The sequence below is a fragment of the Volvox carteri genome (genome assembly GCF_000143455.1).
Source record: "Volvox carteri f. nagariensis unplaced genomic scaffold VOLCAscaffold_36, whole genome shotgun sequence".
Classification (NCBI taxonomy): Eukaryota; Viridiplantae; Chlorophyta; class Chlorophyceae; order Chlamydomonadales; family Volvocaceae; genus Volvox; species Volvox carteri.
The window spans coordinates 508,006-535,049 of NW_003307579.1; the positions used below are offsets into that span (position 1 = coordinate 508,006).

The window sequence follows — 27,044 nt, forward strand, 5'->3', positions numbered from 1 at the left end:
CTATTGTACCTTGCTCGAGCTTCCTTGCCCTGAACAAGCTATCTTCCCGAAGCCAAGCGCGATCCCAGGTGATGTCGTCCAACAGCCATGCGCTCGATCCACGTGGGCCGCTATTACGGCGAGTTCGCCCGCGCTTGACATGGCCAGGCGCTTTCAGAGAAGAGTGCACGATCTGTACTCCACTTCAGAGTTCTAATGTGCTTCATGCCCTGCACATTGCAGCGGACAGGCGCCGGACACGCAGTCCGACCAGGAAAGAACTGCATTGGCGTAAGGGAGCACATTGTAGAGAACTTTGTGGATCATGGAGGATTTAAGGCGCCATTTTATCGACATGTATTATGGAATGGTGTTTCAGCTGCATTTTGACCTCCGTTGCCTTATTGCTCTTTCCGTTAGTAAGCGACCTCCCAACTACGGGCAGCACATCATGGCATTCTCAGCTAATTGTATGTGACGTGAAAAGGATTTCATATTCAGCATATTGGGCAATGCCTTTGGGTCGAAACCTCACAGCTGCTACAATACGCTATGCACGAACAGGCCGAGCCATTCCGCTTGTATGTCAACATAATGTAAATTATTCTAATAGAAATTTTATTTCTGTTCGCAGTTTTGTTTGATCTCCCTGCTTCTGCCTAATGAAAGCGGTTTCGCTTTTTCGTTTTAACCAACAACTAGTCTTAGGCAGTCAGACTCTCCGTGTCTCAAACACGGACTTTTACAGTCTTACACTAAAGTTTTTAAGGAAAATCTACCTGTTACTTAAAATGCAACAAGTTCTAGCGTAATAATCTGAAACGTCGGAGCTTTAGGGGTCGCGGTCAGGCGTACGCCTTTTCGCCCTGGTCCACCATTTTGAAAGATGCCCGAGCAGTGAAAATAAATTGTGACGCAGTGTATTTCATCTTCTGAAGGCCAGGAGGAATCTCCGCCCCATCTGTCGCCCGCTCACCTACAGCGCCTGCGCAGTGAGCCGAGCCAGGCGAACCAAGAGGTATTTTTTGCGTGCATTGCACGTTTCAGGGTCGGCCGGAAAGGCCGTTAACTCTCATCGTGGAGCATCAAAAACGCTAAGCTAGCAGGAACGAGCTAGATATACAGAGGCACGATTTTCCTGAAAGTCTCTTTCAGATGTCAAAACAATCCAACCAATCTTTCTTCCAAGATGCGTCGCGCGCCGAGATCGTCTAAAGGATGATCAGTTGTTAAGAGTGTTAGGTTTAGCACACAGTACACCCGTCGTAGCACATGCGCCCTTGTGCCGCTGATCAGTCACTTGCATACCCTTGTCCCAGAATTATGAATACAATAAGATCGAATTGCCGTGTGCCTGGCCTTGCAGGAGCTCTCAAGCGGCTATCAGTCATGGGTTGCACCGCTTCATGCCTGGTGCCGGCGGTTGCCGACCTGAGGAAGTCGGTCAAGGAGGGCGATGAGGAGGGCGCCCTTCGCCGCCTGTCGTCCTGCCCCAAGCTGCTGAGCAGCCCTGTGTCGCTATTCTCGTCTGAAGCGGTTACACCGCTGCATGTGGCATGCGAACGGAAGCGGACACCGGTAAGTCACTCGTCCCGCACTCGTCCTCCGCCGCGTGGTCCTCCTGGGGTCGCTCCTGGATGTGGAACATCTCCGGTAGCCTGTGATCTATGTTAATGTCCGCACAAACATGGTTGGGAAAAAAGGGCTGAGCAATCTAGGAGAAGGAGAGGTCACCTCGGATAGATAAATGCCAGCTCTGGCAGCGCTTTCTGAATCAGTGCAACGCCGGGGTGCTTCGGCAATCGGCATCGCGTTGCGATGTCTCCGCGATTGCGGGCGGTGGCAGGTCGTCCGGGAGATGCTGTCTTTCCTAGCCTCGTCCACATTGTCGACCGTACAGGCGGCTTTGAAGCCGTACTGTCGCCGTACTGGCGCACAGCTGCCGTGCTCGGTGGAGGGAGGAGTGCAAATGGCCGTCCAGATGGTGAATTCGAAAGGTACCGCGTGGGTCGCCATTCTGTCCTTTGGCACTGCCGTATTGCCGTTACAGGGGCGCCCGCACAGATTGATTTAATTGACTGACAAAGTGCTATTGATGTGGGAAGTGCACCTTGTAATATCCTAGTTTGCTGATATTATAATATCATAATAATCTACCACCTGATGGTACTGCGCATGCTTGGTGCTACGGACCTTGGGCCTTGCGCTCCTGTTCCATGGATTGCACCATATGAACGGTTGATTATGCCTGTAGTAGCCGCCTGTGGTGCTGCCGGCCTGAGTGCCTCCAGCAGGCCACCTCCGCCGACCTCGTCTGTGTGTCTGTCTGTCTGTGTGTCTGTGTCTCTGTGTGTGTATGTGTGTGTGTGTCTGTCTGTGTGTCTGTGCCTCTGTGTGTGTATGTGTGTGTGTGTCTGTCTGTGTGTCTTTATCTGTGTGTGTGTGCGCGCACCTGTGTGTGTGTGTGTGAGAGAGAGTGTGTGAAGGTTACACGTATCTGACCGGGCCTGACACTGGCCAGGGGCTGCTGCCCAGCCCCAACGGAAAGCCCGCCTAAGCTCTCTCCCGCGGATGGGAGAGGGCCGCGAGGGGCCTCTGCTCCCTACTAAGCATGTGCATGTGTGTGTGTGTGTGTTGGGTCGTGCATATGTGCGATGCCATACCAAGCTGCCAACTCGCCATGACCTGACCGCAAAGAAACGCCTGTTATGACTGTAAAACCTGTTTGCAGGTCAAACACCCCTCATGTATGCTTGCTTCTCAGACTCGCCGGAGCTGGTTCAGGTGCTGCTATCCAAGGTAGGTAGGGTCCCGACAGCCCCGACTCAGTCCCCGCCGTCTGGTGGGTGCCCATATACCCCGGCCTCAATACAGGGCTCTTGGGGGAAGGACAGCTGCTGTGGGCGGGTGGAAGGAATTACCGCCGCGGCTGCTTCGCGCCCGCCCCTAGGGACCAGGGACAACAGCGGGCAATAAGGGCGGTACAGGGGGGACGTGAGCGGCAGCTCGAACCCTGTCTGGTCGACATACCTCCCATATGGAAGTGGTGCGATTGGTCCGCGAACTCAATCCGATGACAATTCCGGTCTGATTCTTTGCCGCCAAGATACGGTACCGCGTTTCAGTGGAGCCACACCCTACTGCACACGGCATGACTGTGTGTGTGTGTATGTGTGCAGTGGCTCATCTACGACCTGTCTTGCCCTGCTATGGGATGCACAGCTTGACAACTGCTGAGGGCCTCATTGTCCGTTCCGCTACACTCGACGATGGCGCGCGGCTCATTGCTTCGCTGGCCCTCAGATTGGCAGCCTTACCAGTCCCTGCATACGCCCAAAGCTCCTCAAAGAAAGCTGTCAAGCAACTATTAACGTTATTCTCTGCGTGAAAGGCGTTTGTGCGCTGTGCGCTGATTGCAGGGTGCCGACCCATGGGCCTGCGACCTCCACGACGGCCGCACCGCCCTCCACTACGCGGCGATGGGCCGCGGCTCCGCCGCCCTGGTGGCGCTGCTGCGGGGCATCCCGGCCGAAATGCTCGTTCGGGAGGGCTGCAGGTACACACACACCCCAAAAGCGCTGTGGGGCATGGCCAGTCCTTCCACCGCTCCACTTGCCCGCTGTCGTATGTCCCTTTCCCCTGCTCCCCACCGCCAACATGGGGCTCGTGCAGGTGCAAATGCATATACACACACACACTCTCTCTCCCCCTCATACATGGATGTTGAAAATCATGGAAGCCTCGGAGAAATAGCTCTCGTCGTTTTCCAACCGGACGATGTCGTCGGTCTGGGAAAGACGAAACACTCACTTACACACATCACACATCACATCACACACAGGCAGACGGGGCATCTTCATCCTCCACCTTACCCGGCCGCCAGTCCCTCAAAGCGTTTGCAGCGGGTCCGCGTTGCCACCGTACGGCACTCGATCCGGTGTATAACCGCTTAGCAGCGGATCCCCGTCACGACTGAAGGTGCCGCCGGGGGGGTCTGTTTCACCGCAGGTACACGGACGCGCGGTCAAACTGCGGTCTGTCGGCGCTGCACTACAGCGCCCACGCGGGGAACGTTGAGGCGTTGCGGGTGCTGCTGTACGACCATCATCTTGACATGATTGCGGCCACCAGCAGCGAGAGCTTTGACGAGCTGTGTCTTGTGGCGTCCGGGTCCACACCACTTCATTTTGCTGCAGTTCGGGGCAACCTTGCGGCGGCGGTGGAGCTACTGCGCTCCTATGTAGGAAGGGCGTCAGCAGAGTATGAGAATTAGGGCGTGTGTGTACATCCATATACCCATATGTATGTATGTATGTATGTATGTATGTATGTATGTATGTATGTATGTATGTATGTATGTATGTATGACTTAGATTACACTGTGGGCTGCGAGAGCCGGGGGCCGAAGCCGAAACACAGCGCAAGGGTCGGGAGCACACAGCACAAGTCGGTTAGTCTTGTGTGCTCCCGACCCCGACTCAGACTGCCAACACTCTACGCAGCCACTCCGCAGCCCCTCCATCCGGGGATGGCGCTGCATTGAATACACCACGAAGGGCTCTCAGGTCCCGCTAGAGCGAGTCCACAAGTCTCAGCTAGGGCAAAGTCAAAGGCTCTCTGAAACAACCCCCCAAAACACCACCAACGAAAACGGGATTCGAAGGGAAAACAAACAAACAAACAAAAATTCGGTTAGGGCAGTCCCGGCAGGGGAGGGCTCCTGATATACCTAACAGGCCAACAAAAAAACCTCCAAGAGAGAAAGGCTAAGAGAGCTCGACACCACAAGACGTCTTGCAACCACCTTAAAACAACTGACCTCCACCACCTGTCCCTTCCTGGGCTGGTCCAGGGGAGAAGTAGCCTTATAAAGAAAAGGGATGTATGTATGTATGTATGTATGTATGTATGTATGTATGTATGTATGTATGTATGTATACATTTAATGTGTAGAGGCGGGGTTGAGGGGGGATTAGGGGGGGAGCACCATGATGGCGGGCGGCGGGGACCCCATTCACGTGGACGGCTCGCTCGATGCAGCCATATACCGGGCTTGGGGGGAGGCGGCGCAAAGTGAGGCGGGGGTAGTGGTGCTGTTGTTGTACGACGTGCCCTGTAAATTGTACCTTGGCATCTGCTCGTTGCCTGGTGCTGTTGCCATTGTACGACAAGGTTTCTGTCTTGTTTGCAATGACCGCAGGATCGCCGGGTGATTGACGAGCCCTCCCTGGAGGACCCCCGCACACACCTGGACGCCGCCGGGCAGACACCGCACCAGGTGGGTGGGTAAGAGCCAGCTAGGAGCCTCCCCCTCCTCCACAGTCCCCGCAGATTCCCCCTCCCTGGACTGCCTTCCAGCCGCGTCAGGGCTGATGGGGCCTTATAATCTGGGGCCTTGGTTCTCTCCCACGTAACACGGCGCGGGGGTGGCGGGGAAAGGCCGGACTTCAGATCGCTCCGGAGCCCGATCTGCAGCACTCCGCCCCACTTAGCTACCCGTTGGCGAAGGTGGTAGAGCCTCCTCTCAACGACGTTCCTCCCTGTCGCTGGGCGAAGATGGGAGGATGATGTGTCCTAGGGTGCCGTACACCTGGGATGTCGTACAGGACCCCGGGGGCCCACCGAGCCACTCCGCATACCTTTGTCAGTGGCCTCTTTCTTCCCCGGGCGGTGTGCACCGTCACAAAAGCTGTATATACGCACGCCCTTACTTGTGTGGTGGCAGGTGCTGATGATGGTGCACCCCGCCGACGTGGCCCTGTCTGCGCTGCTACGACCCAACCAGCCCGTCCGCGAGGCCCTTCGCGCCGGGATACAAGCAGGGGGCCCGGGACTGGACCTCGGGCCGCCCGCCCTGGCAGCTCTCGCCGCAGACGTCCTGAGGATCAAGCTGCAAGCAGACGTGCGCGCGGCGGCGGCGGCGGCGGCGGTGGTGGTGGTGACGGCGGCCGCAGCCGCCATGCACAAGCCCCCTACAGCCGCTGCCTGCAGCGGCGGCGGCTGCACCGGCTGCACCTCCGCGCCGGCCGAGTCTCCGGCTGGAATCCAGTTACTGCATGTGGGTGCGCGGGAGACCGCTCGTACAACGCGGCCCAAGCCCTTGCCGTGCTCGCTGGGGCTTAGCGCCCCACTGCCCGACGGGCGCCGGGGCAGCAGTGGATGTTGCGGCAGCGGCAGCAGCAGCGGTGGTGGCGGTTGCGGTGGCGGCGGCGGTGGTGGCGGTGAGGGGGGCAGCGGGGGGAATGGCGGGCGGCAGAGCAGCCAAGAGTTTCGGCCGGTACGGAATTCGGCGTGGGATGACGACCTAGAGAACGACCAGGATGGTGATACGGTGTTGTGCGGTCTGTGCTTTGAGGCGCCAGTTGTGTTGATGCCGGCGACCTGCGGTCACGGGTTGTGCAGCGCCTGCGCAGAGCAGCTATGTGCCGGGCTGCTGTCCAATAGCAACAGGAAGCCGTTGCTGTGTCCTTTCTGCAGGCGACCAGTTACAGCGTTCGTGCCGTTCGCGGCCCCTCAGTTCGGGATGCGATCATCTTGCGGTCCTTAGTGATGCGCGGTCGCTTGGTTTTGCGACCGGGTTTTACCTCGGGGGGCACCCGGGTGTGTGAGAGAGAATGTGTGTGTGAGAGCGAGTGCGTGGGAAAATGTGTGTGTGAGAGAGAGAGTGTGTGTGTGTGTAAGCGCGAGTGTGTGAGAGAGAGTGAGGGTTACAAAGTATGTGACCGGGGCCTGACACTGGCCAGGGGCTGCTGCCCAGCGGAAGGTTGCCTCCATATGCCTTCCTAATAAATCGCTTGTGGCACTCTTGCTGGATGCTGAAGAAAGCCCCCATGGCGAAGCTCTAGACGGTGTGTGTGTATGTATGTATGCGTACCTGTACGGCCTGGGGCCGTGCGCTTATTCATAAGGTTTGTTTGTATCGCATCTTTGCATGCGGCTATTAGCGCATCGGTTTGGGGCGCAGTGGTTCTGGTCCACTTTTGTTCGTGGCTGCCGGTGCACTGTGACGTTCGTTGCAGGTTTTGTCCAAGTTGTCGCACTGCATGCACGTGATTTATAAATTTTTTGAAATTTATGGCATAATTGGTAATGTTTGTTAGTTAGTTGACGACCTATTCGTCCTATTCGTCCTATCTCACCTTTTGGCGCACTCGTTCTGTTTGCTTGCAAGCTGACGGCAACGGTCTGCACCTCGGTGTGGATTTCCTCGCGTCTTACAGTCAGCTCACCGTAAAGGATGCGTGCTTTTAGCAGTTATCTATCCATGCGTTGCGTACCATCTGTCCCGCGTAAATGAACTCCGAGACCAGTTGCACCATGCAACCTACTTTTCCAAGCAGATCTCTGGTCGTTGACCATCAAGTACGAGTGCATGGACCGGACGTGCACAAAATCGCGTTTCGATGCAAATACGGCTTGTACGAATGGCTTGTTCAACCAACTTCGGACTCACCGGCGGGGGGCCCCCCCGATACCTTCATGTCCATGATGAGCGATGTCCTCTTTCCATCCGCAACAGATGTGCGGTCGTGTATCTCGACGATGTCCTCATCTACTTGCGCACGTTCAAAGGCCATTGCCATGATGTCGTGGAAGTCGTCCTCCGCACCCTCCAGGTCAACCAGCTACTCGTCCGCCTCTCCAAGTGTTCCTTTGTACAACCATACACCAAGTTCTGCGGCTTCATCGTTTCACGCGGTGGCATCACCGCCGACCCGGACAAACTTGCCGCCCTCGCCAACCTTCCCATCCCTGCCACCGTCACTCATGCGCCCGCGCCTGCCATGGCTGCACAGGGTTCACCGAGGACTACGCCCGAATCGCCAAACCCCTCATCACCTTAACCAAAACCACACAACCAGTCCCGAAAACGTTGCCGCCGGACGCCACCACCGCCTTCAACTCTCCCCTAGACGCCCTGAAGTCTTGCCCCTGGCACTGTCTTCCCGGACACTGAGCCTAACGCTAACTTCGCCCTCTACAACGACGCCTCCATCCTCGGCATTGTTGGCGCTGTGGGTATTCAGGAGCGCCATGCGCCCTCCACCCCGGGGGGTTCGAGTCTCGCAAGCTCGGCTGTCACAAGGCCCACCACCCCATCCACGAGCTGGAAATGTTTGTTGCCGTACATTCAGTGCGCAAGTTTCGGTGTTACCTTAAAGGCTGCCACTTCATGCTCTGCACCGATTCATCTTTTGAATTTGAACTGTTACAGAGTGGGAGGCTTCTGGGCCACTTGAACACATTGTCATTTCTACGATTTGTCACACCATACCGCACCATCCAGCACCATTACCACACTGTACTACGCCAAACGAACTGGAAGTCCAAGGCGGTTGATCCTGCCTTCAAGGATCCCTCGTCATCCAACGAACATCCGCAGAGACAGAGGGTTCAGCAATCGCCACCAATCCAGCGTGCGAATCTCGATCCATCAACTGTGATCCCAACTCCACATCTCGGCAGCTAGCCATAATCTCACGCTCCCGACAATGTCTGGGATCTCCCCAGGAATCGAATCCAGGACATCAAATTGTATAAGACAGTAGTGTCAACCAGACCAGACCGATTCCAATCTGAACGGCACCTTCCAGCGCCTCCTCACACAGGAGGACCTCCCCCGTCGCCCAGCTTGTTGGGTCCAGCTCCTCGCCACCTTCCAAGGCTACGCCAACATCACCTACCGTCCCGGTCCGCAAAACAAGGCCGACACCGTCTCCCGAGTCCCTGTCAACCCCGCCCCCGGTCCCGAGTCCTCTGTCACTAATCCCCCCACGCCCTCGGCTACCGCTGCGCCATCAGAAACCCTATCCTCCATCGCCGCCCCGTCATCCGTTCCTCTTGAGCCCTCCACCGTCGCACGCGTCGAACCACAGCCAAACCCATGCCCTTCACCATGTCTGTTTCACCCTCACCGCCCACGATCCCAGCCTCGCCGCCGACAACTGTTTCAGATACGCCGCCGCCGACCCCTTATACACCGATCCTACCACCACCAAACCATACCTAAGACGCTTCCCGGACGGTTTGTTCTATTTCGCCAACCGCATAACCATTTCCCACGTCCCTTCTCTACGTTGCTGCCTATTCCATGAATTCCACGACGACGCCTATTCCGGTCACCCAGGTTTCGGTCACGCCGCGATATCCACCCGCTACTGGTCAGTGGCCTTACATGGCCCGCACCGTCAAAGCCTACATCAAGTCATGTCCCACCTGCCAGCACACCAAGCCAACCACCCAGGCCCCCCTTTTGGCCTCCTCCACCCCTGCCTGTGCCCACCCATCCGTGGACTCACATGTCCACCTGGATTTCACCACCGGCCTGCCGCCCTCCAAAGGCCCGGACGGCCGCACCTACACCGCCATTCTCACACGAAAACACCACTGCCCGCGACACCGCGACACCCTGCTTCTCCTCACCTGCGTCTACCGTCTTCACGGCCTTCCGACTACCCTCGCCTCCGACCGAGATTCTCACTTAATTGCCGACGTCTGGTGCACCTTCTGGGCGCACTTCGGCGCATCCCGCAACATATCATCTCAAGGCCCACCACCCCCAAACCGACGGTCATTAGGCCGAACGAACGCATCGTAGCAAATTGAGCAGATTCTGCGTGTTTTCATTCAACCCATGCAGGGCAACCTACTGGGCGGCCTACCTTCCTATCGCAGAAGCTGCGTACAACAATGCCACCCATCTAAGCACTATCAATATATATAGTCCATGGCCTCCCGGCTATGACGGACGCCCCCGCACTCGTGCGGCACCCGTAACTCGTAACTTGTAACTCTAAGCACAGGCATGACGCCATTCTACGCTCATCATGTCTGCCATCCGCTCACACCCCTCAGGGCAACCATCCTCCACGGCCCTCAAGCCTCGCCGTCTTCTGCCATCCCCAACGCTTCAGATCTCCATCAATGCATGCGCGACATCTACACCTTGACCATCAGCCGGGAAATTGAAGCAGCCAAAACCCACGGCGCTGCCGCCGAACCCTCATCTTCACCTCAGCATCGCCGAACCCTCACCTGTCCTCCTCTCCACCGAACACCTCACCCGCCCAACCTCCCCCTCCCCCGGACTCCGTCCCCGCTACCTAGCTCCCTTCCTCATCTCCGCGGTCATCTCACCCGTAGCATCCGGCCGCAACCTCCCACCCTCCATCGGCCGCATCCACCCCGTCTTCCATATCAGCTGCCTCCTTTCGTGCAGTGACAACAATCCAGCACTCTTCCCCGACCGCCGCAGCACCAACTGCGCTGGAATCTCCGTATGACAGCACCGACACCGTCGTCACAGCTGTCCACCTAGGGTACAACAAGCGTGGCCGCCCGTCCGTCAAGTTCCTCGTGCAGTGGTCCGCGGCCAGTGGTTGCAACACGTCCTGGAAACGGTACGACGACGTCCCCGGCCTCAAGGGCCTCAAGGGCCTCCTGAGGCTCCCAACCTCGACTGCGTTCATCACCGCTGTCGGATCGCAACGCCTGGTTCAGTCCCAAGTTGCCGGAGCACGCGCCGCGGATAGTGCAGTTTTTGACAAACTGGCGCTGCATGTAGGGTTTGTGTGTGTGTGTGTGCACGCATGCCGTCGTGTGTATTCGCTTGAGTTAGGTTCGAGTTTTGAGTTTTGCGAGTGGTTGGTACCTTCCTTTGTTTGGGCACTGGTTTAAGTCGTGAATTGTTTGTAGTTAATGAGAGTCCTGTTCGGTTCAGGGTTTGGGTTCTGAGTGTGACAAGAGTACAAGTATTCGGTTTCGGGTTGTGCCCGGTGTGCTCAAGTGTTTAGTTTGTCTTTTAGGCTCGGGTTGTTCGGGTACGCAAGACGTTGCGTTTTAGTGTTATTGTTCAGTCAAATGAGCCAGTGCGGCTCTGGCCCCCTGGCGTTAGTGGGCAGGTCGGCCATCTCCGTATGCTACGGACCTTTGTGCCAGAGCTCGGGAAGTTGCCCGCAGAACACTAGTCGCGACGCAACGAAATGTGGGGGTGGCTTCACCGGAGGAGGAGATGACACATTTCGTGGAGCATCACATCCACCAAGGCGTGGACCTCCTCTCACAAGGATGGCCGTAACAGGAGCGGTCCCGGCGTTCTGGGGCTTGTTACGGTTCGGTGACCTGCAGCATGTGCTCATACATTCAGACCTGCTCAGCATCTGCACGACGGTATGTATCTGCGTTCGTCGGACCTTGCTGCCCGGTCGACCTACTCGAGCAGCTCCTCCAGGCTGGGTGTTGCCAGTGTAGCCCCTGCACGATTACGTGTGGTGGTATAGAAATCGAGACAGAGGATGTGAGCCCTCTTCTGCCGCCGACCGCCACCGCGGAGGTCGCGGCGACCCTCCCCACAGCTGTCGACGCGATGCCGTACAAGACGTTCTGTGCTACAACTGCAGAAACGTTGTAAGGAGGCTGGCATTCGGAATGCTGACCTGCGTCCGCACGATATCTGCACCGGGACGGCCTGACAGTGCAGTGCTCGTTCAAGGAGCCGACCGCGCGTGTTTGAAGGTGAAGAAGCTTGGGCGGCGGAAGAGCAGTAGCGTTTCCAAGTTCGCCTATGTGCGAGATGATGGCGAGCGGCGAAGGGCAGTGACCCCTCGCATCCCCCAAGGGTCACTGCCCCGCAGCACCTAGCGGAGCAGGTTACGTCAAAGCGGCCAGTGGTTTCCTTGAGCCTAAGCAAGTGTCACGGCCGGCCACGGCTCCAATATAAATACGGGGTTTTCGGGGCAGGGGAGCTGGGGTAGGGTCGAGTTGATCAGCGGGGAGATCACGTGTGTGGGGGGGGAGACCAAGCCGATCAGCGGGGCGGTGCAGGGAATTCGTTCTTAATCGTGAGTGGAGGTTTTAGCGGGTTTTTTGTCTGCGAATTGTTGGACGAAGTTTGGTTAGGTTCGCTGCTGGTGGTATCGCTGCAGGGGCGGTTTGAGTGTAATGAAATTACGATGTAACAGCAGTGGACAAGAAACGCTGAATCCTCGTTTGTGTGAAGGCTGGTTCTTGGACGATGCAAGTGTAAGTAATGACTCTGTCGTGTAATCTCTGTCGTACTGTTACGTGCTATTCGTTCTGGTCACAATCCTGTTATGGCTATTTGCCAGATGTTGTGACCAAAGTGTTGTGTGGTCCATTAGCCACGGTAGGGCTTCAACAATTCTGAGTGTGCACGTGCATATCCGGGAGTTGTTGAAGCCCAGCCTTGGCTAACGGACTACACCCACCTCAACCAGGCAACAACTAGCCACACAGCACAGCACGCCTAGAAGAGGGACTGCCAATATCAAAACTAGAACCGGGTACCACCTAGGATGAAACCTAATGGGAGGCTTTACACTTGAATGATTAGCACCAATACACGGCACCATTACTAGCGAAACAGGGCCCACCCACCCACCCACCCCGCATGAACAGATCAAGGGGTCAACGGCCATTGCCGGTGTGGCCGGTGGGGCTGAGGGCCACCAGTATACCACTTAAGGTGTGGGCGGTTGTGTGGCGGGAGGGCAGGCGGCGGTGAGGGGCCAGGTAACGCTTCAGCATGGCGGAGGTTACGGATTTGCCTGAGGGCAGCAAGCTCCTCAGTGCTGGCTCCTTGATGTTGGGCCTCGTGCAAAGTACCGCGACGGAAGCCTGGTTGGATTCGCCCTCATATTACCATTGGCCAGCATCCGTCAGGTGGGCGCGCAGGGGTGCACCCTGCGCACTGCTAGGCATTCCTTGGAACAATGATTTCTTCCCACAACTGCCACATCCAGCGGTAAGGGGTCGGAACAGATAGCTTGTCATAGAGGGGCCGAAGGGGAGCGGAGGGGGGTTGAGCAGAGTGCCAGGTACACGGCCAGGGCGTGCACGAAGCAGACTCGGGAGTCATCGGCCGGGGTGAAGGTGATGCTGGCTGCTCGAGAACGTTGTTAGGTCTTAGGGTTTGCCAAACTGTGCCACTAGGAGCATGATCCCGGCAGGGTACATGCCACCCGGGTCAGACACAGGCGAGGGAAAGCCCCTGAAGGGCTGATGACCACCAGAGGCGAGGTCTTGAAAGTCGTGCAGCCGCATTGTCCCCACGTCGGCACCGCGCTGGAGGTCGTCCACATGTAGAGGATGCACAGTTGGTCGCCGCGGAGCAAGAGCACTCCAGCACGGGGGACGCGGATCAGGCTCCACAAATAGTCTAAAAGCGCACGGACCTTGTGTGTTGGTAGATTTTAGGAATAGACCAGACAGGTAGGAGACGTGATGTTGAAGGAGGGAAGCTCGGGCATTTCCCCTTTACGATGGTGGATGAGCAACCACCCACCCATGAGATACACAACCAGGTCATCGGGTGAACCGGAACCCGGGTCACAGCCCCTGCCCAGAGGAGAGAACCCCAGTGAGTTCGCCTCACGCCGCGCCACTTGCCGCCAATGACGGGTGTTTGGGGCCAAGGCCAGGGCGATGCCCTCCTCAGCACCGGTGGTGAGGCAGGCAGCTCAGAGAGGAGCTCACAGCCTCAGCCGAGTGCTCACGGAATCAAGGAGCGGTCCGCAGTCAAGTGGGCAGCCACCCGAACACGCAGTGTCAGGGGTGCTGGAGGTACCTGGGGATTAAGTGCGGTCGAGGTGGGTGAAGGTAGCAGGTGGGGGTGATGATGATCTAATCGAGGGGTGGAACACGAGAACAAGGGCGGCTAGGAGGGAAGCTTGTACCTTCCACCCGCCAATCGGTGCAGCTTTTTCCAGACATCACTTCATCGCTCACTCGTACATCGCCCAACACGGAATACGCCAATATACCGCACTTCAGTTCCAATGTGCTCTACATGGCCTAAAACGTCTGGGCAGCAGACGTTTTAAGAATTCTTATACTGCTCCTTACGGATTCCCCTCCCGCCCCTGGAGCAAACATCTCGGCCTGTTACCAGCCGTCCGCCTTCTTCGCCGCCCCCGCTTCTCCCAGTGTCAGGCCTGCCAGGCCCTCCTCCGAGGACGACTTAGCAAATGGTTTGCGGCTGTGGTCGTGTGGCTGTGGTGGCGAATGAAGCTCTGTTTGCCGATGGGGGGGAGACGAAGGGAACCCCCTAAGACACGCGCAAGGAAACACAGCCACAAGACAAAGGACTTTTGGCACGTGGCTGTTTAATGTTGTTGAACTCTTTTTAACTGCTGCTATCACCCAAGCGGGGAAGCCAAGCTTACAAGATGTTGATATTTGCAACCGTTAGGTTATAGCGGAGTAATGGGCAACTGGGCAATTCTCTCTCCTATTCCCAACGGGTTATCCAGTATGCGGTCCTACCCCTTAGGTTACCGCCAGAGAGGGGACGACGGGAGAGTTCAGGGTTTGAAAAGATGTCCATGTGGAATGAGGGCTGTCGCTCGGGTTTAAACATACGGATGTACATACATACAGACTCTGCCTCTCTCTTTGCTTTCCTCGCCCGCCTAGGTCTCCCCTGGGCGGGAACCCCCGCCGGCCAGTCACACACAGCGACGCAGCGGCAGGCACGTGGGGGGACTCAGATTACAGCAAACCAGGGCCCGGGGCCGCCCACCCTCGACCCCCCACCCCACCCCTCCTCTCAGCTCTCCCCGACCCCACTCAGCACGCTTTCCCCACCAGTCCGCCACTCGTCCACCCACGCACCCACTCATTTATTGACCACCGTAGCAGCGGTGGGTCCTATGGATGGATCTGCACGCCGCACTGCGCACCGCAGGTACATTTGGGTCCAAGCTACCCCGTGACGTTGCCGCTCATGAGGGGGGGAAGGGGAGGGGAGGGTAGATCCCCGGTGCCGCACCCGCCCTCAATCCCCCCCTGTACCCATACCCATACCCCTCCATCTGCCCCTCGGGGCCACGGGTTGGGGTGTAATGGGGCGACAACGGGGGAATTGTGTGTTGGTGTTGGTGCATCTCCTGGGGGACCCGCCATCTCTCCTCCCCTCCTCCCTACACACAAACATACATACATATATACACACAGCAGGGCATCCAGGAAGCAAACGGGCCCCTCCAGTTGCGCTAGCATGGCCCCGCCAGGCCCCCTGGGTGGGTTGGGGTGGGCGGGTAGGGTTAGGGCTGGTATGGCGGCAGCTGGGCGAGGTGTGATGCGGCGGGGGGAGAGGTAGTCGGTTGCCGGTTGAGAATTGGGAGGGGGGAGTAGACGACCGCACAGCGCGGTGCAGTACAATGCAGTACAATGCAGTGCAGAGCGGCAATACCTCCCCCGCTTATAAGAGGGCCCCTCCGGAAAGGTCGTACAGGGAGCTGTGGATCCCCCTCCTCCTTGATCCACTGCCCACTCTCACACACTTAACTAACAAAACGGCACATACATATACATACACATTTACACATACGCACTCAGAAGCGTACATACAAACATACATACACACATACACACAGCTGAAACAACACCTTGTCAAGACCTCCCGTCCTCCTAGCTCCCACCCACCCAGCCAGGGGCCCCCGCACCAGTCCTCTTACGTGACTCGCCACACCACACAGGCGGGCAATCCCAACCCCCCAACCCACACGCTCTCACCACCCGACCATGACACACCACCACCACCACCACCACCACCACCGCCCGGACAGAGCCCTGCCTGACCCCGAGGTAAGGTCCCCCTCCCCCTCCCATCTACCCCTTCTATGTGGGTGGAGGAAGAGAAGGGGTTCGCTGCCGACCTAAGTCCAAAGGACGATAGGACTGCTGCTGATGCTGATGCTGGGGTCCTAAATGCGGTGACGCACACCGCAGTGCAGAAAGGGGGGGGGTAAGGGAGGTGTTACCCCCCGGGATACTTCGCAGCAGCAACCGCCACCTGCCTGATAGCTTTCTCCCCCGGACAGCGCATACGGCACACGTACGTATGTCATGCGTTTCGACAAGCAGTGCATGATGCTCCATTTTGACATATGCTGTATGAGGAGTATGTATGTATGTGGGTGGAGGGCGTGAACGGGGGACACCACGCGCAGGCAGCAGCAGCAGCAGCAGGTCCCACATCCGCGCGCATCCCCCTTTACCCAACCCCCCGCGCGTGTGTGTGTACGTATGTATGCATGTGTGATGTATTGGTACACCCAAGAAATAAATCCGTCCTCACTCATTCGCTGTAATCATCAACATCGTCATCATCATCATCATCGTCCTCCTCCACCATATCGGCAGGGCCAGGAGGCTCTCTCCCCCCACCTCCCCCCCTTTCTCCCGGCGGCATCGTCGTCGTCGAGGTCATGGTCGTGGGGTGCTGATGCGCCGAATAGAACCCTACCGGCCCGGTGCCGGGTGCGCCCTGCTGCTGCTGCTGTGCCGCCATGGCTTGTTCGTACGCGGCATGCATGGCCGCCGCTGACTCGCACGTGGTCATGGACTGGGCTCGGGCTTGAGCGAACATCTGCTGCTGAAGCAGGATCTGTGTTTGTGGTGGGGAGGGAGGCAGCTTTACGGGACAGCAGTATCATAATCAGGAAAACAACTGCCCAAGTCCAGAGTTGCGAGCTTGTGGGGGAGGGGGGCCAGCGGGGGACTTCTAGGAGGCCGGGAGCAGCTGCCGAGCCCCCACGTGGGCGCCAGGCGGGTGGGCTACACGTCTAGGGCGGAAGGACGGCAGAGGGGATACGCCGGAAATACTCTTAGGGACTCCGACCCATAAGGGCTCTAAGGGACCTGGGACCCGGGCGCAAGATGGAGAGTGAGAGTAGGGTGAGAGATGAGGAGCGGGGCTTCACGTGTGGTTGAGGAGGGGGGGAAGAGGGTCGGGCAAGCGGAAACATTGCGCTTCCATACACCGACACTTCCACCACCGGTCAGTTCGTTTCCATTCGTTCGCCCGCTTGCTTCCCCATCTGGTCGTTAGTCGGTTCCACATCCCGCTCCCTCCCCCCATAACCTGACTGCTCCTCCATTGCCCCTCTCCTGCCCCCTCTCCTGCCCCCTCCCCTGCCCCTTGCCCCCCCCACCTGTTCCTCCTCCGACAGCCCCGCATGCTCCGCACCGGTCTTCCGGAGATCCGCCTTCCGAGAATGGGCGGCTGAGGGCGGGCAGACGGATCGGGGGATTCAGGGGTGGGGAGGAAGGGGAAGGAGGAAGGAAAGTGATGGCTCTTTCCAAAATGTTTGGAAACAGGGCAACAAGTGAAATTCACGCGGACAAGGATTCTGGATCTGCTACTTTGGTTCGGTGATTTTCCGGTGCGCTGCTCACTTTTCGTTTCTTCTTTGAATGTATCCCAGGCGGCCGTGACCTCCCCCACGAACCCCTGGAAGCCCAGCTCCGTGAGCGCGCGGACGACATGGTCCGGGTGGATAATGGACCGGCTCTCCCGCGTGGCGACTTCGTTTGACTCCGAGGACACCAGCTGAATGAACTCTGCGGCCGGCGGGACGGGAGGGCAGGCGGGAACATGGTGAGTGATGTGAGGAAACGGAGGACCCAGGCGTTACCTGGATGCGATTCGAACGTGGGTTGGGAGGAGGACCGAGTTTGTACCCCACGGAGTAGGGTTTTACGGGTGCCGTGGGAAGTACAAGAGGCAGGGAAGGAGGGTTTCAATGGGTTCTGTACAGATGGCCAAGGTGGTTGGAAGGAGGGGGAGGAAAGTGGCAGGGGGGCCCTGTAGGGCGCCAGAGGTAGGGCGACCTGCAGCCGGGAACTGCGGTTGGAAGCCGAAAGGGAAGCAGGGATTTCTAGGTTGAGGGGAACCCAGATGGGTGGTTCTTGTCTGACTTTGTGGTTTGAGTGCCAGAAGCTGGGCCTACCTGTGCAGCAAGCGATGACCAGGTCCACGGTGTCGTTGGCAACCCGCATATCAGGCGGCACCAGGTCTTTGATCATCTTTTGCAACGTTGCTGAAATGCATAAAATGCCGAGTTAGCATGGGCGGTCTAGCGCAAAACGTGCACAGCAAGTCCTCACTTCGGGGCAATGAAACGTCGTTGTCGTCTGCCATTTCGTTTTACGTGTAGCATGTGTCAAAGTTAGAAAAGTTAATCAACCTGTTTCACTCAAGTTACCGCTTGATGTACTGGAGTAAAGCCGTATTTTCCAGGGACAGCCAAAGTCCGAAAGAACCCCTAATCCTTTCTTTTAGTAGCTCTCCGCAGGAGTTCCGGAGAAGCGGCGCTCAAGCCCGGTAGCGTTACCGCGGTTAGGGTAGGCGGCACACAGTCCTCCTAGCAGGGTCTTTAGCCAACCGACGAAGTGGTACGCAGTAATTCTATTGCTTACAACTCCTAAAAACACTCTTACACGGTCAGGCCAGCAGATTGCATAATGGCTCCAAAGAAGCAGGAGGCACCAAAGGAGCGGCCCCTCCTTGGCCGCTTCAAATCCAATTTGAAGATGGGCATTGTTGGAATGCCTAACGTTGGCAAGTCTACCCTTTTCAACCTCCTGACGAAAGTTGGCGTGCCCGCCGAGTGAGTCGTCAAGTGGCGGCGATCGCGTGCCTCGTCGTCTCACTCTGTTTGGCGCACAGATCCTCCGTTTTAAACGCTCATCGTGTCCTTCAACAGACCGGGAATTATTAGCGCCGTTTAGCGACCTATGTTGCTGCTACTTCTTAACGTCGGGGAAGCGTACGGACCAGAGGTGTCAGGAAGCTCAGGGGCAAGGCACGAGAGTTTTCTGGCGTGTCCTGTGCACCACCCAGCTGCTGCCAGGGATAGCAACTTCTCCATGGATGGGACTCTCTCACAATAGCTAGAGCCTACAGAGAGAGTTCTTCCTATCCCCTCGCACATACACATGCTCACACCCTTGCGACCTGCTGGATTGCGGGGCTTCACGGGAGGGAGGACGAGGGAGAGGGCCCTCAGCGGCATAGGGGATGAGTTACGGCCTCAGCAACGTTTCCCTCGCTATTACCCCTTAGTTCCCCTCTGGCTGGGAGAGGCGGACGTAGCAGTGCGTCAACACACCACCCGGGGGCCCTGATGATGCCCTGGACTCGCGCTCCCCCCCTTTCCCACTCGCGCGGGCTGAGTCGCGGGCTCTTCGAAGTCTTTCCCCCGCCCGAACCCCGTCCCCCTTCTGTCCTCTCCGCCTGTCGCCCCAAAGGGAGGACAAAGCTCTCTTGCGCCCCTAGGTCCCCGCCGGGGTCCCCTACTCTGTGTGCTCAGAGGGAGGGAGGGAGGGAGGGAGGCCGCACAGGGGACCAAAAAAAGCCAAAGCTCTCCCCGCGCAAACCCCCGTGCTCCCCCGTTGCTCCCCTGCTCCCTGCCAAATCCCCCACACCCGCACCCTCCTCGCCGTCCCGCCAGGAACTTCCCCTTCTGCACCATCGACCCCAACGCGGCCCGCGTCAACGTCCCCGACGAGCGCTTCAACTGGCTCTGCTCCCTCTACAAGCCCAAGTCCGCCGTTTCCGCCTTTCTGGACGTGGTCGACATCGCCGGACTGGTCCGCGGTGCCGCCCAGGGGGAGGGCCTCGGGAATGCCTTCCTCTCCCACATCGCCGCAGTGGACGGCATCTACCACGTCTGCCGCGCGTTCGAGGATGCAGATGTGATCCACGTCGAAGATCGCGTGGATCCAGTTGCGGATCTGGAGATCATTCACAAGGAGCTCCGCGCCAAGGACCGCGCCAAGATCGAGGGCGTCATTGAGGGCATCAACAAGCTGAAGAGCCGGGGGCTGAAGAAGGAGCAGCTGGAGGAGCTGGAGTGCGCCAACCGCATCCTGGAGCACCTGAACAAGGAGGTGGATGTGCGGTTCGGGGAGTGGGGCGCCAAGGACGTGGAGTGGCTGAACGAGTACCAGCTGCTGACCGCCAAGCCGGCAGTGTACCTGGGTGGGTTGGCACAGTGGGCAGGGGAGGTGGGGACGGGAGGGTAGAGGGGTCCCCCTCTTGGCGCCTCGGGCAGCGAGGCGGTTGGCGCAGCAGTCGGGCCTCTGATGCTTGCATCATATAATTCCCGTTCACCCCTCACTACCACCCCTTACCCGCATTCCCCGCTTTCCCGCCCGTCTTTCCTCCTGTGCTGCTGCCCAGTGAACATGTCCGAGACGGACTTCGCTCGCAAGAAGAACAAGTTCCTGCCCAAGATCCACGAGTGGGTTCAGGCGCACGGCGGGGAGCCCATCATCCCCTTCTCGGCGGCCTTCGAGAATAAGATCTTTGAAATGCCGGACGACGAGAAGGACAAGTACTGCAAGGAGGCGGGAGTCATCAGCATGCTGCCCAAGGTAAAGACCGCAGGGCACAGGAGCACATTGATGATGATGGGGGCTAAGGGGGTTAGTCATACTTGCCCCGCCCCCGCCTCAGCGCCATCTCAACCCCCAATCAAAGCTGGTTGGTGGCACGAGCACCCAAACCGTCACCCTACGTCGCGTGCCGTACCGGCTTAAAGCCTAACCCTACTCCTCCCCACCAACCCGCATGCGCGCTGATTTCTCCCCCTCCCCCTCACCACCACCACCACCACCCAGATTATCACGACCGGCTTCAAGGCCATCCACCTGATTTACTTCTTCACTGCGGGCGATGACGAGGTCAAGTGCTGGCAGATCAGGCAGGGCACCAAGGCGCCGCAGGCGGCTGGGACCATCCATACGGACTTCGGTGAGACCGGCGGCAGAGAAAGAAAGAGGGAAAAGGGGAGAAGGGAGAGGAGGAAGACGGGGTTGCGAAAGGGGCAGGAGAAGCGCATTCACGGGAGTGTCCTGCGCCGTTTGCCGCTTTTGTGTGCCCTGCATGTATGTACGTACGTATGTATATATCGGACGCCGCCTCTTGATGCCACTGTTGTGCTTTACTGTGCTGCCGTCCAGAGCGCGGCTTCATTTGTGCCGAGGTGATGAAGTACGACGAGTTGAAGGAGCTGGGCTCTGAGGGTGCAGTCAAGGCGGCTGGCAAGTACCGGCAACAAGGCAAGGAGTACGTGGTCACGGACGGCGACATCATCTACTTCAAGTTTAACGTCACTTCGAGCGCCAAGAAGTAAAGAAACGCGAGGACGGTGGCGCCATGCTGCGAATGCGATGTGCGACAGATGGCGGGGAGGTAGCTGCGGCGGAGGAAGTGCAGGGCCCCATATTGCAGCTTGACGCGCTGTCGCAGTGTCGCGGAGCCGTCTCTTTTTGAGAGTAAACTGAGAGAGAGTGGCGCTCTTTGCCTGAGTGGCTGTGTGTGTGGGGGGGGACCCCTCTGGGTTGTGCATCACCATCCTCGTCATCATGTTGTGTGCCGAAGTTATCGTGCGCTGTGATGGCTGACGGGGCAGACGCAGACAAGGAGCATAAACGGGCGGCGGAACGTGTCCCAGTGCTGATGCGTGCAGAAGGCGAGACCAGAGCTGTGTGGGGGGGGGCGCGAGGGGGCCGAGAAAACAGGATTGCGCACTGGGGATCTGGTGGAGGAAGGGGAAGGGAGGAGAGCACCTTGCAGGTAGGTGGGCTTTTATCGTGCGGACGCATGGAGTGGCAGTGGGGTCAGTGTGCACGTGCAGGATGGTCGGGTGCGAGGCTGGAGGCGGCATCAGGGAGGCTGCTGTTTGGCATTATGGGGCTGTTCGCATTATCGGAACCGCCCCTCCTGGCCCTCACGTCACCTTGTCAAGGTGCGGTAGGCGAGGTGCCGACGCGGCAATTGCATGTTCTCTGGATTCGAAGCTGTCATCCGACTACAGAGCGGTGTCCATAATTTTGTATGGTGCATGTACAGGGAGGAAGATGCGCACGTGTTTGTTACCTGTGTTGCCGTACCCTGGCGGTCCTGGGGTGTGCTGTCCGAGTGAGTTCCCCCCTCCCTCCCTCGTACACACCCCCTACTCGCAAGAGAGTGATGGAGGGGGGAGGGGGCCTCTCTCTCGGACACCAGGGCGGGGGGCGTGAGGTGAGAAGACTCCCCACCCCCCCCGGGCGGCGCTCTCCAGAGATCCCTGCAGCTGGCCAGGTGTGGTGGTGGTGGTGATGTAACCTGCCGGTCTCTACATCACGCTGACCGGCTATGACTACTGGTGGTGAAGTGAGGTGGGGTCGGGAGGCCTCTTGCTGCACCCGAAAGCCTGCGGCCGCTGACACCCCTGCTGTGGTGGCTGGGTGGGTAGTGGGCGTGTGGAGAGGCGACGGGGGTGAGGTTGCAGAGGTCCAGGGGGTCCAGAGAGGGCAGTGGTGTACGACAGCAGTAGTACGACTATGACCGGTAACATGAGCGGCAGTGGCGGAGTGGTCTTATTGCTGAGAGAGATGTGCGTGCGTGGGTGGGTGGGGGAAAGAGGTCACAAGGCGTCGAAAGGAAGAATAAAATAGTGCGGGGTCGGGCACCGAGGCAGGTGGTGAAGCCCACCTGCATGTCTGTATGTCTGTCTCTTAACACGCTCTCCTCGGGCTATCGTACGCTACCTTCCCAACCGGAACCGCCACCATGGCGTCCACCAGAATTACATTCGGCCATTTCACATCTCATTGCACCAGTGAACGGCAGCGCAGCATCTCAGCAGCAGCAGAACACAGCTCCTCACCTCACACATACAGACAGGCACACGCGCACATTCACCGGGCTGAAGATCTCCTTATCGTTGAAGGTCATACGGCGGGGTACAGCCCCCTCGGTGTTGGGAGCTCTCATACGTCTTACCTCTTCGTCCACCCGCCTGCCTGCCCATCTGACCTCATAGCTCTCATAGCTACCGGTGTCGGCCCTATCTGGGCGGCAGCACCTTGTACGGATTCATAATGCCCACGGGGTCCACGACCTCCTTGATACGCCGCATCAGCTCTACAGCCACAGCGCCCTTGCTGTACGACAGACACTGCGCCTTCATGAGCCCTATGCCGTGCTCCGCGGAGATGCTGCCGTTGTGGCGGCTGACGTACTCGTACACGAACGGCTCGATGAGCGACAGCAGTGCATCGTCGTACCTGAGGTGAGTGGGTCGGCGGGGGTGGGGACTGGGCCGCAGGGGGAAAAGGTGCCGCCGGACTGGGCCGCTGACCTCACCCTTTTCGTACACAACAAGATGGCGGCAGGTGGAACAGCGAGGGCGGTCGTAGCAGCAGTAGCAGTGGCGATCGCACAGGGTGATCCCAAATCTATTCCCCCCGACCCCATCACGTGTTCCTCAGGATGTATCTTGTCTTGGGCAGGTCCGGGCCCCCGGTCCCCCCCACCCGCCGTGTTCCAGTCCGTTTATGCCGCTGTCCGGGACGACCTCATGAAATGACACCTCACGACATGTGCCGCCATCCGCCCAGATGCGTTCCATTGCCCCTGCTCCCCTCCGTTCCCTCCTCGAGGAGGAGGAGGAGGTGCTCCCTTCCGAATGCCTCCCCCCACCTCCCTAGCTGCCGGCAGCTTTCAGTCAGCCAGGAAGCAGCAGAGCTTCGCAACGCACAAAGACACGATGACTCAACCTCGTATGATCCACTTACAGACAGACATCATACATGCATACATACATACATACGACATACACACCTACCTGGGTGCGGAGATGTTGAGGTGCAGGTTGCCGTCCCCGATGTGGCCGTAACCCACCACCAGCACTCCCGCATCAGAACCGTAACCACCCGCCGCCAACCGACTCCGCATGACCTCAACCAAGTCGTACATGACGGCAGTAGGCAGACTCACGTCGTACTTGTACACGGCACCTGCACAGCAAGAGGATAAGCTACGTTAAGCACCACACGTGCTTAATCCTAATATGTGCCACCCTCGGGCGGCCCCCGGTAGCGGGGCCCAGCAGGGGCCGCAATGAGAGGAGAAGGTACGACCAGGCAGTGGTGGTGGTGGTGGTGGTGGTGGTGGCAGCCAGAAGGGCAGAAGAGAGGCGCTGAACTTCCAACTCGCAACAGCCAGTGAGGAGTCAGCTGGACAGATGTGGTGCGCCGTACGCCCCAAGGCCACATCGTGCAACCACACCAGCTGACACTCCACCTGCAAATGCCCACCTAGGAGTTTGAGGAGGGGAGGTAGGTGGCGGGGGAGAGACGCCCCTCCCCTCCACCTACCCCCAACCTCACCTCCCCGCTCTCACCCCTCCGCACCAGCGCCTCCGAGATGCCCTCCCTCAGCCGCCAAATGGCCCCCGCCTGGGCCTCGCTGGTGGCCAGAGTGCCGTCCGTGACGTGGCCCTCAGACATCACCGACTGGGGGACGGAACGGGGGAGGGAGGGGGCAGGTGCAGAAGGGCAGGAAGCGGGTTGCCCAGTGCCGTACTGTGTATTTGGCAGCCTAGGGAAGCTAGCCGTGCGGTGCCGTCCCATGTCCCCTCCCCCTGGAGGGCCCTCTCCCCCGCCCTTTGGGTTTGGGGGGAGTCAAGTCCCCAGCATCGATCTGCATCTGAGTAGCTGAGTAGAAGCTGGCTCTTCCTCTTTCCCCCCTCATGCCCCCCACCGCCCCCATGGCCCTGTGGTAGTGGGCCGCAGGTCGCCACCACCACCACCATCACCACTGGTCAAGTGGCCGAGGGGCCCCCCCCACACCCTGACCCCAAAACCCAACGCCCGCCAGCCGCCCGGCGCACCTCCAGGAATCGCTCCATCTTCTGCTGATCGTGATCCACATCGCTTCCGTGCGTCTCAACCAACATGTAGAACGGAGCCGATTGGGCGTCCGCCGACCCATGGGTCGCACCTGCTCCTCCTTCCCCTCCGCCCTGGGGCCCCTCAAGGGGCTGCAGCTGCTGCACCAAGGGGTTCCTGACCCCCTCGAGGTGGCGGGTGGCGAGGTGTGAGCAGGCCTGGTCCAGGAACTCCACCGCGCTGAGCACTTCCCCCAACACGCGGCGAGCTGCACGGAGGGTGGCGGTGACTGCCTGGAAGGAGGGGCAAGCCAGCAGAGCGAGCTGTACGGAGGCGGGGCGGGGTGCGCATTGGATGGCGACGGCTGTAATAATGCCTGCGAAGGAGGGAGTGTGTGGGGGAGTGAGGGAGGGGGGATGCGAATGTTGGAGGGGAGGGGGGGGTGGTCTGGTAGGTGGTGACTCCCAACCCCGGGGGAGTCACCCGACATCTCTCACCTCCCTTTCTCACCTTCCAATTACATATATACATACACGCGTAACCCTCCCCCCACCCCACCCCACATGTACATACTCCCACCCGCCCCGAGTGCACCTCTTGCTTCTTCGCTCAATATCTGATGGTAACTAATTGCTAACAAAGCACACGCCGGCCCTACAATCGCCCGTACGGCGACCTCCAGTCACCCAGTACACCAGCCACTCTCACCTAGCGTCCCTTCGGCCCCGATGAAAAGCTGCTTCAGATCAAAGCCCGTGTTGTCCTTTCGAAGGGTGCGCAGCAAATCCAAAACACGGCCGTCGCCCCCACTGCCCTCACTGCCGGTCGTTGAGACTCCCTGGGTTGGCAGCAGCGGTTCCGGCAGTACGACCTCCAATCCCAGTACACTGCCGTGCAGGGAGCCGTACCGTACGAGCCGCAGACCTCCCGCGTTGGTGGACACGTTGCCGCCGATGTGGCAGCTGCCCTTGGCACCTGCGGCCGCCAGGGTTGGGCGCGCATGCGTGCGTGTATCCGGGTGCTGGCGGTTAGGTCCATTCTCATATATGGGAATGTGTGTATATGTGTGTGGCGGGAAACATACGCGAGGAAGCGGGACATGAACTGCTGCCGGTGTGTCCAAGATTTGCAACTGCCTAGTGAGGCCCTAAGTGGTGATGTCATCGACCCGTGGCTCCGGAAGTGAAGCCCCAGTGTGTGTGTGTGGGGGGGGGGGGGAGAAGGAGGCCCAGCTGGCGTGAAAGGTGACGCGAGTGTAGGTCCCACCCCGTTGGAAGGGGGGCATCCGGCCCCCGGCTTCCTGCCCCGACCCCCCCGCCGGCCCCCTCCGAAGAGCGCACCTAGGTCCAAGGGCATCATGAAGCCCCTCTGCCCCGCGTACTCGTCCAGGGCCTGAAGCACCGCCCCTGACTGCGCGATCAAGGTACCTGACACCTGAGGCCGTTCGTTCGGTTGGGGGTTTGGGGGCTGGTTATGGGAGGTATTCGTAGCAGCGGGGGACCCGGAGCGGGAGGAGGTAACACAGCAGGCCGGAATAGGGCGGAGGAAGGGAGGAAAAGTACAAAGCGCGATGGCGCATGTGCGACAAGGTCGTAGATCGCCGTATCCGTGTCAACTGCACAGGTTCGGAAGAGCCAAGACGCAAGCAGGGCGCGGGCGCGTGTACTGAGGTGCTGTGCCCGGAGTTGCCGTACTGATGCGGTACACACTCACCTCATCAAAGTGCAGTATCCGGTTCATCGCCGCGGTGCTCACCACGACCTCGTCAAACACGGGTACACTGCCCCCCACCAGCCCGGTGTTGCCACCCTGGGGGACCACCGCCAGCCGCCGGGAGGAACAGTACCGTAGCAGCTCCGAAACCTACACGCACGCGTACGTGTGTTTATGTAGTACATGTAATCATGTGTTTTACGCGTCGAGTTTTGAGTTATCGAGGTTTGGACCGTCAGCACAGACCTAATAAGCAGTATTTTAAAAACGAACAGAGGACCGAGAAACTCCAGGCATGTGGTTCCCCACTGGGGCGGAGGCCCACATTTTAGGGGGGAAGGGACACGGACACGGTATAGGGAGGGGCCGGCTTGCAGGGCAGAGGCTATCACAGTATCAAGCTTGGTAGTGTCTGGTGTGTGCTGCCCCACCCCCGGGGCCCGAGGTCATCCATCCTAACTCATCAGGTCGAGGTATGCGCACACGAGGTCCGACCTGTTGTGTCGTGCGTGGTCGGAGAGCCACCTTTGCGTTCCCGACATACTTTTTTTGCCAGTCTCTGCAAACCAAGATATGTTCAAGAAGGAGTCAGGCTGTGGAACTTCGCTATGGCCATTCGGCATCGTCTCACGCTGTGTGACGCACCGGTTAAATGGCACCAATGCGTCTGGGTCTGAAATGACTCCGCTTGATCCTAAAACTTGCTCGAAAAATGCAACATCCTTCTCCGACACTTTGTCAAAGGCAGCATTGCGCTCGATTGCTGCGTGTAAGAATCGTTGGACCGCCACATAAGAGGGCCGCGCTATTCCCAAACGAGCAAGCATTACTCTTTGATTGCTGTTTAAGTGCTTGTTATCAAGCGCAGCTGCGCGCCGATTATCTTT

The 27,044-nt window shown here is 58.7% G+C and overlaps 4 protein-coding genes across 4 annotated transcripts; 2 read left to right on the forward strand and 2 right to left on the reverse strand.

The window, feature by feature from the left end:
* Window positions 1–1,302: 1,302 nt before the first annotated feature.
* Window positions 1,303–11,389, forward strand: VOLCADRAFT_94227 (uncharacterized protein; the record flags this gene model as incomplete). Its single annotated transcript, XM_002953382.1, has 8 exons — window positions 1,303–1,557; window positions 1,880–1,976; window positions 2,744–2,778; window positions 3,399–3,535; window positions 3,988–4,198; window positions 5,180–5,257; window positions 5,705–6,041; window positions 11,334–11,389. The coding sequence occupies 8 exons, from the start codon at window positions 1,303–1,305 to the stop codon at window positions 11,387–11,389; spliced, it is 1,206 nt and encodes a 401-aa protein (XP_002953428.1).
* A 3,652-nt stretch (window positions 11,390–15,041) lies between these two features.
* Window positions 15,042–17,808, reverse strand: VOLCADRAFT_94228 (uncharacterized protein; the record flags this gene model as incomplete). The annotated part of the gene is made up of 5 exons (XM_002953482.1): window positions 15,042–15,062; window positions 16,247–16,387; window positions 16,935–17,005; window positions 17,179–17,343; window positions 17,733–17,808. The coding sequence occupies 5 exons, from the start codon at window positions 17,806–17,808 to the stop codon at window positions 15,042–15,044; spliced, it is 474 nt and encodes a 157-aa protein (XP_002953528.1).
* A 438-nt stretch (window positions 17,809–18,246) lies between these two features.
* On the forward strand, window positions 18,247–21,198 carry VOLCADRAFT_105955 (uncharacterized protein; the record flags this gene model as incomplete). The annotated part of the gene is made up of 5 exons (XM_002953383.1): window positions 18,247–18,392; window positions 19,236–19,765; window positions 19,967–20,160; window positions 20,407–20,539; window positions 20,749–21,198. The coding sequence occupies 5 exons, from the start codon at window positions 18,247–18,249 to the stop codon at window positions 20,919–20,921; spliced, it is 1,176 nt and encodes a 391-aa protein (XP_002953429.1). The 3' UTR covers window positions 20,922–21,198.
* A 1,421-nt stretch (window positions 21,199–22,619) lies between these two features.
* Window positions 22,620–26,984, reverse strand: VOLCADRAFT_63840 (uncharacterized protein; the record flags this gene model as incomplete). Its single annotated transcript, XM_002953483.1, has 10 exons — window positions 22,620–22,839; window positions 23,400–23,571; window positions 23,958–24,069; window positions 24,447–24,820; window positions 25,153–25,258; window positions 25,316–25,419; window positions 25,785–25,878; window positions 26,158–26,307; window positions 26,653–26,716; window positions 26,803–26,984. The coding sequence occupies 10 exons, from the start codon at window positions 26,982–26,984 to the stop codon at window positions 22,620–22,622; spliced, it is 1,578 nt and encodes a 525-aa protein (XP_002953529.1).
* Between the last annotated feature and the right edge of the window lie 60 nt (window positions 26,985–27,044).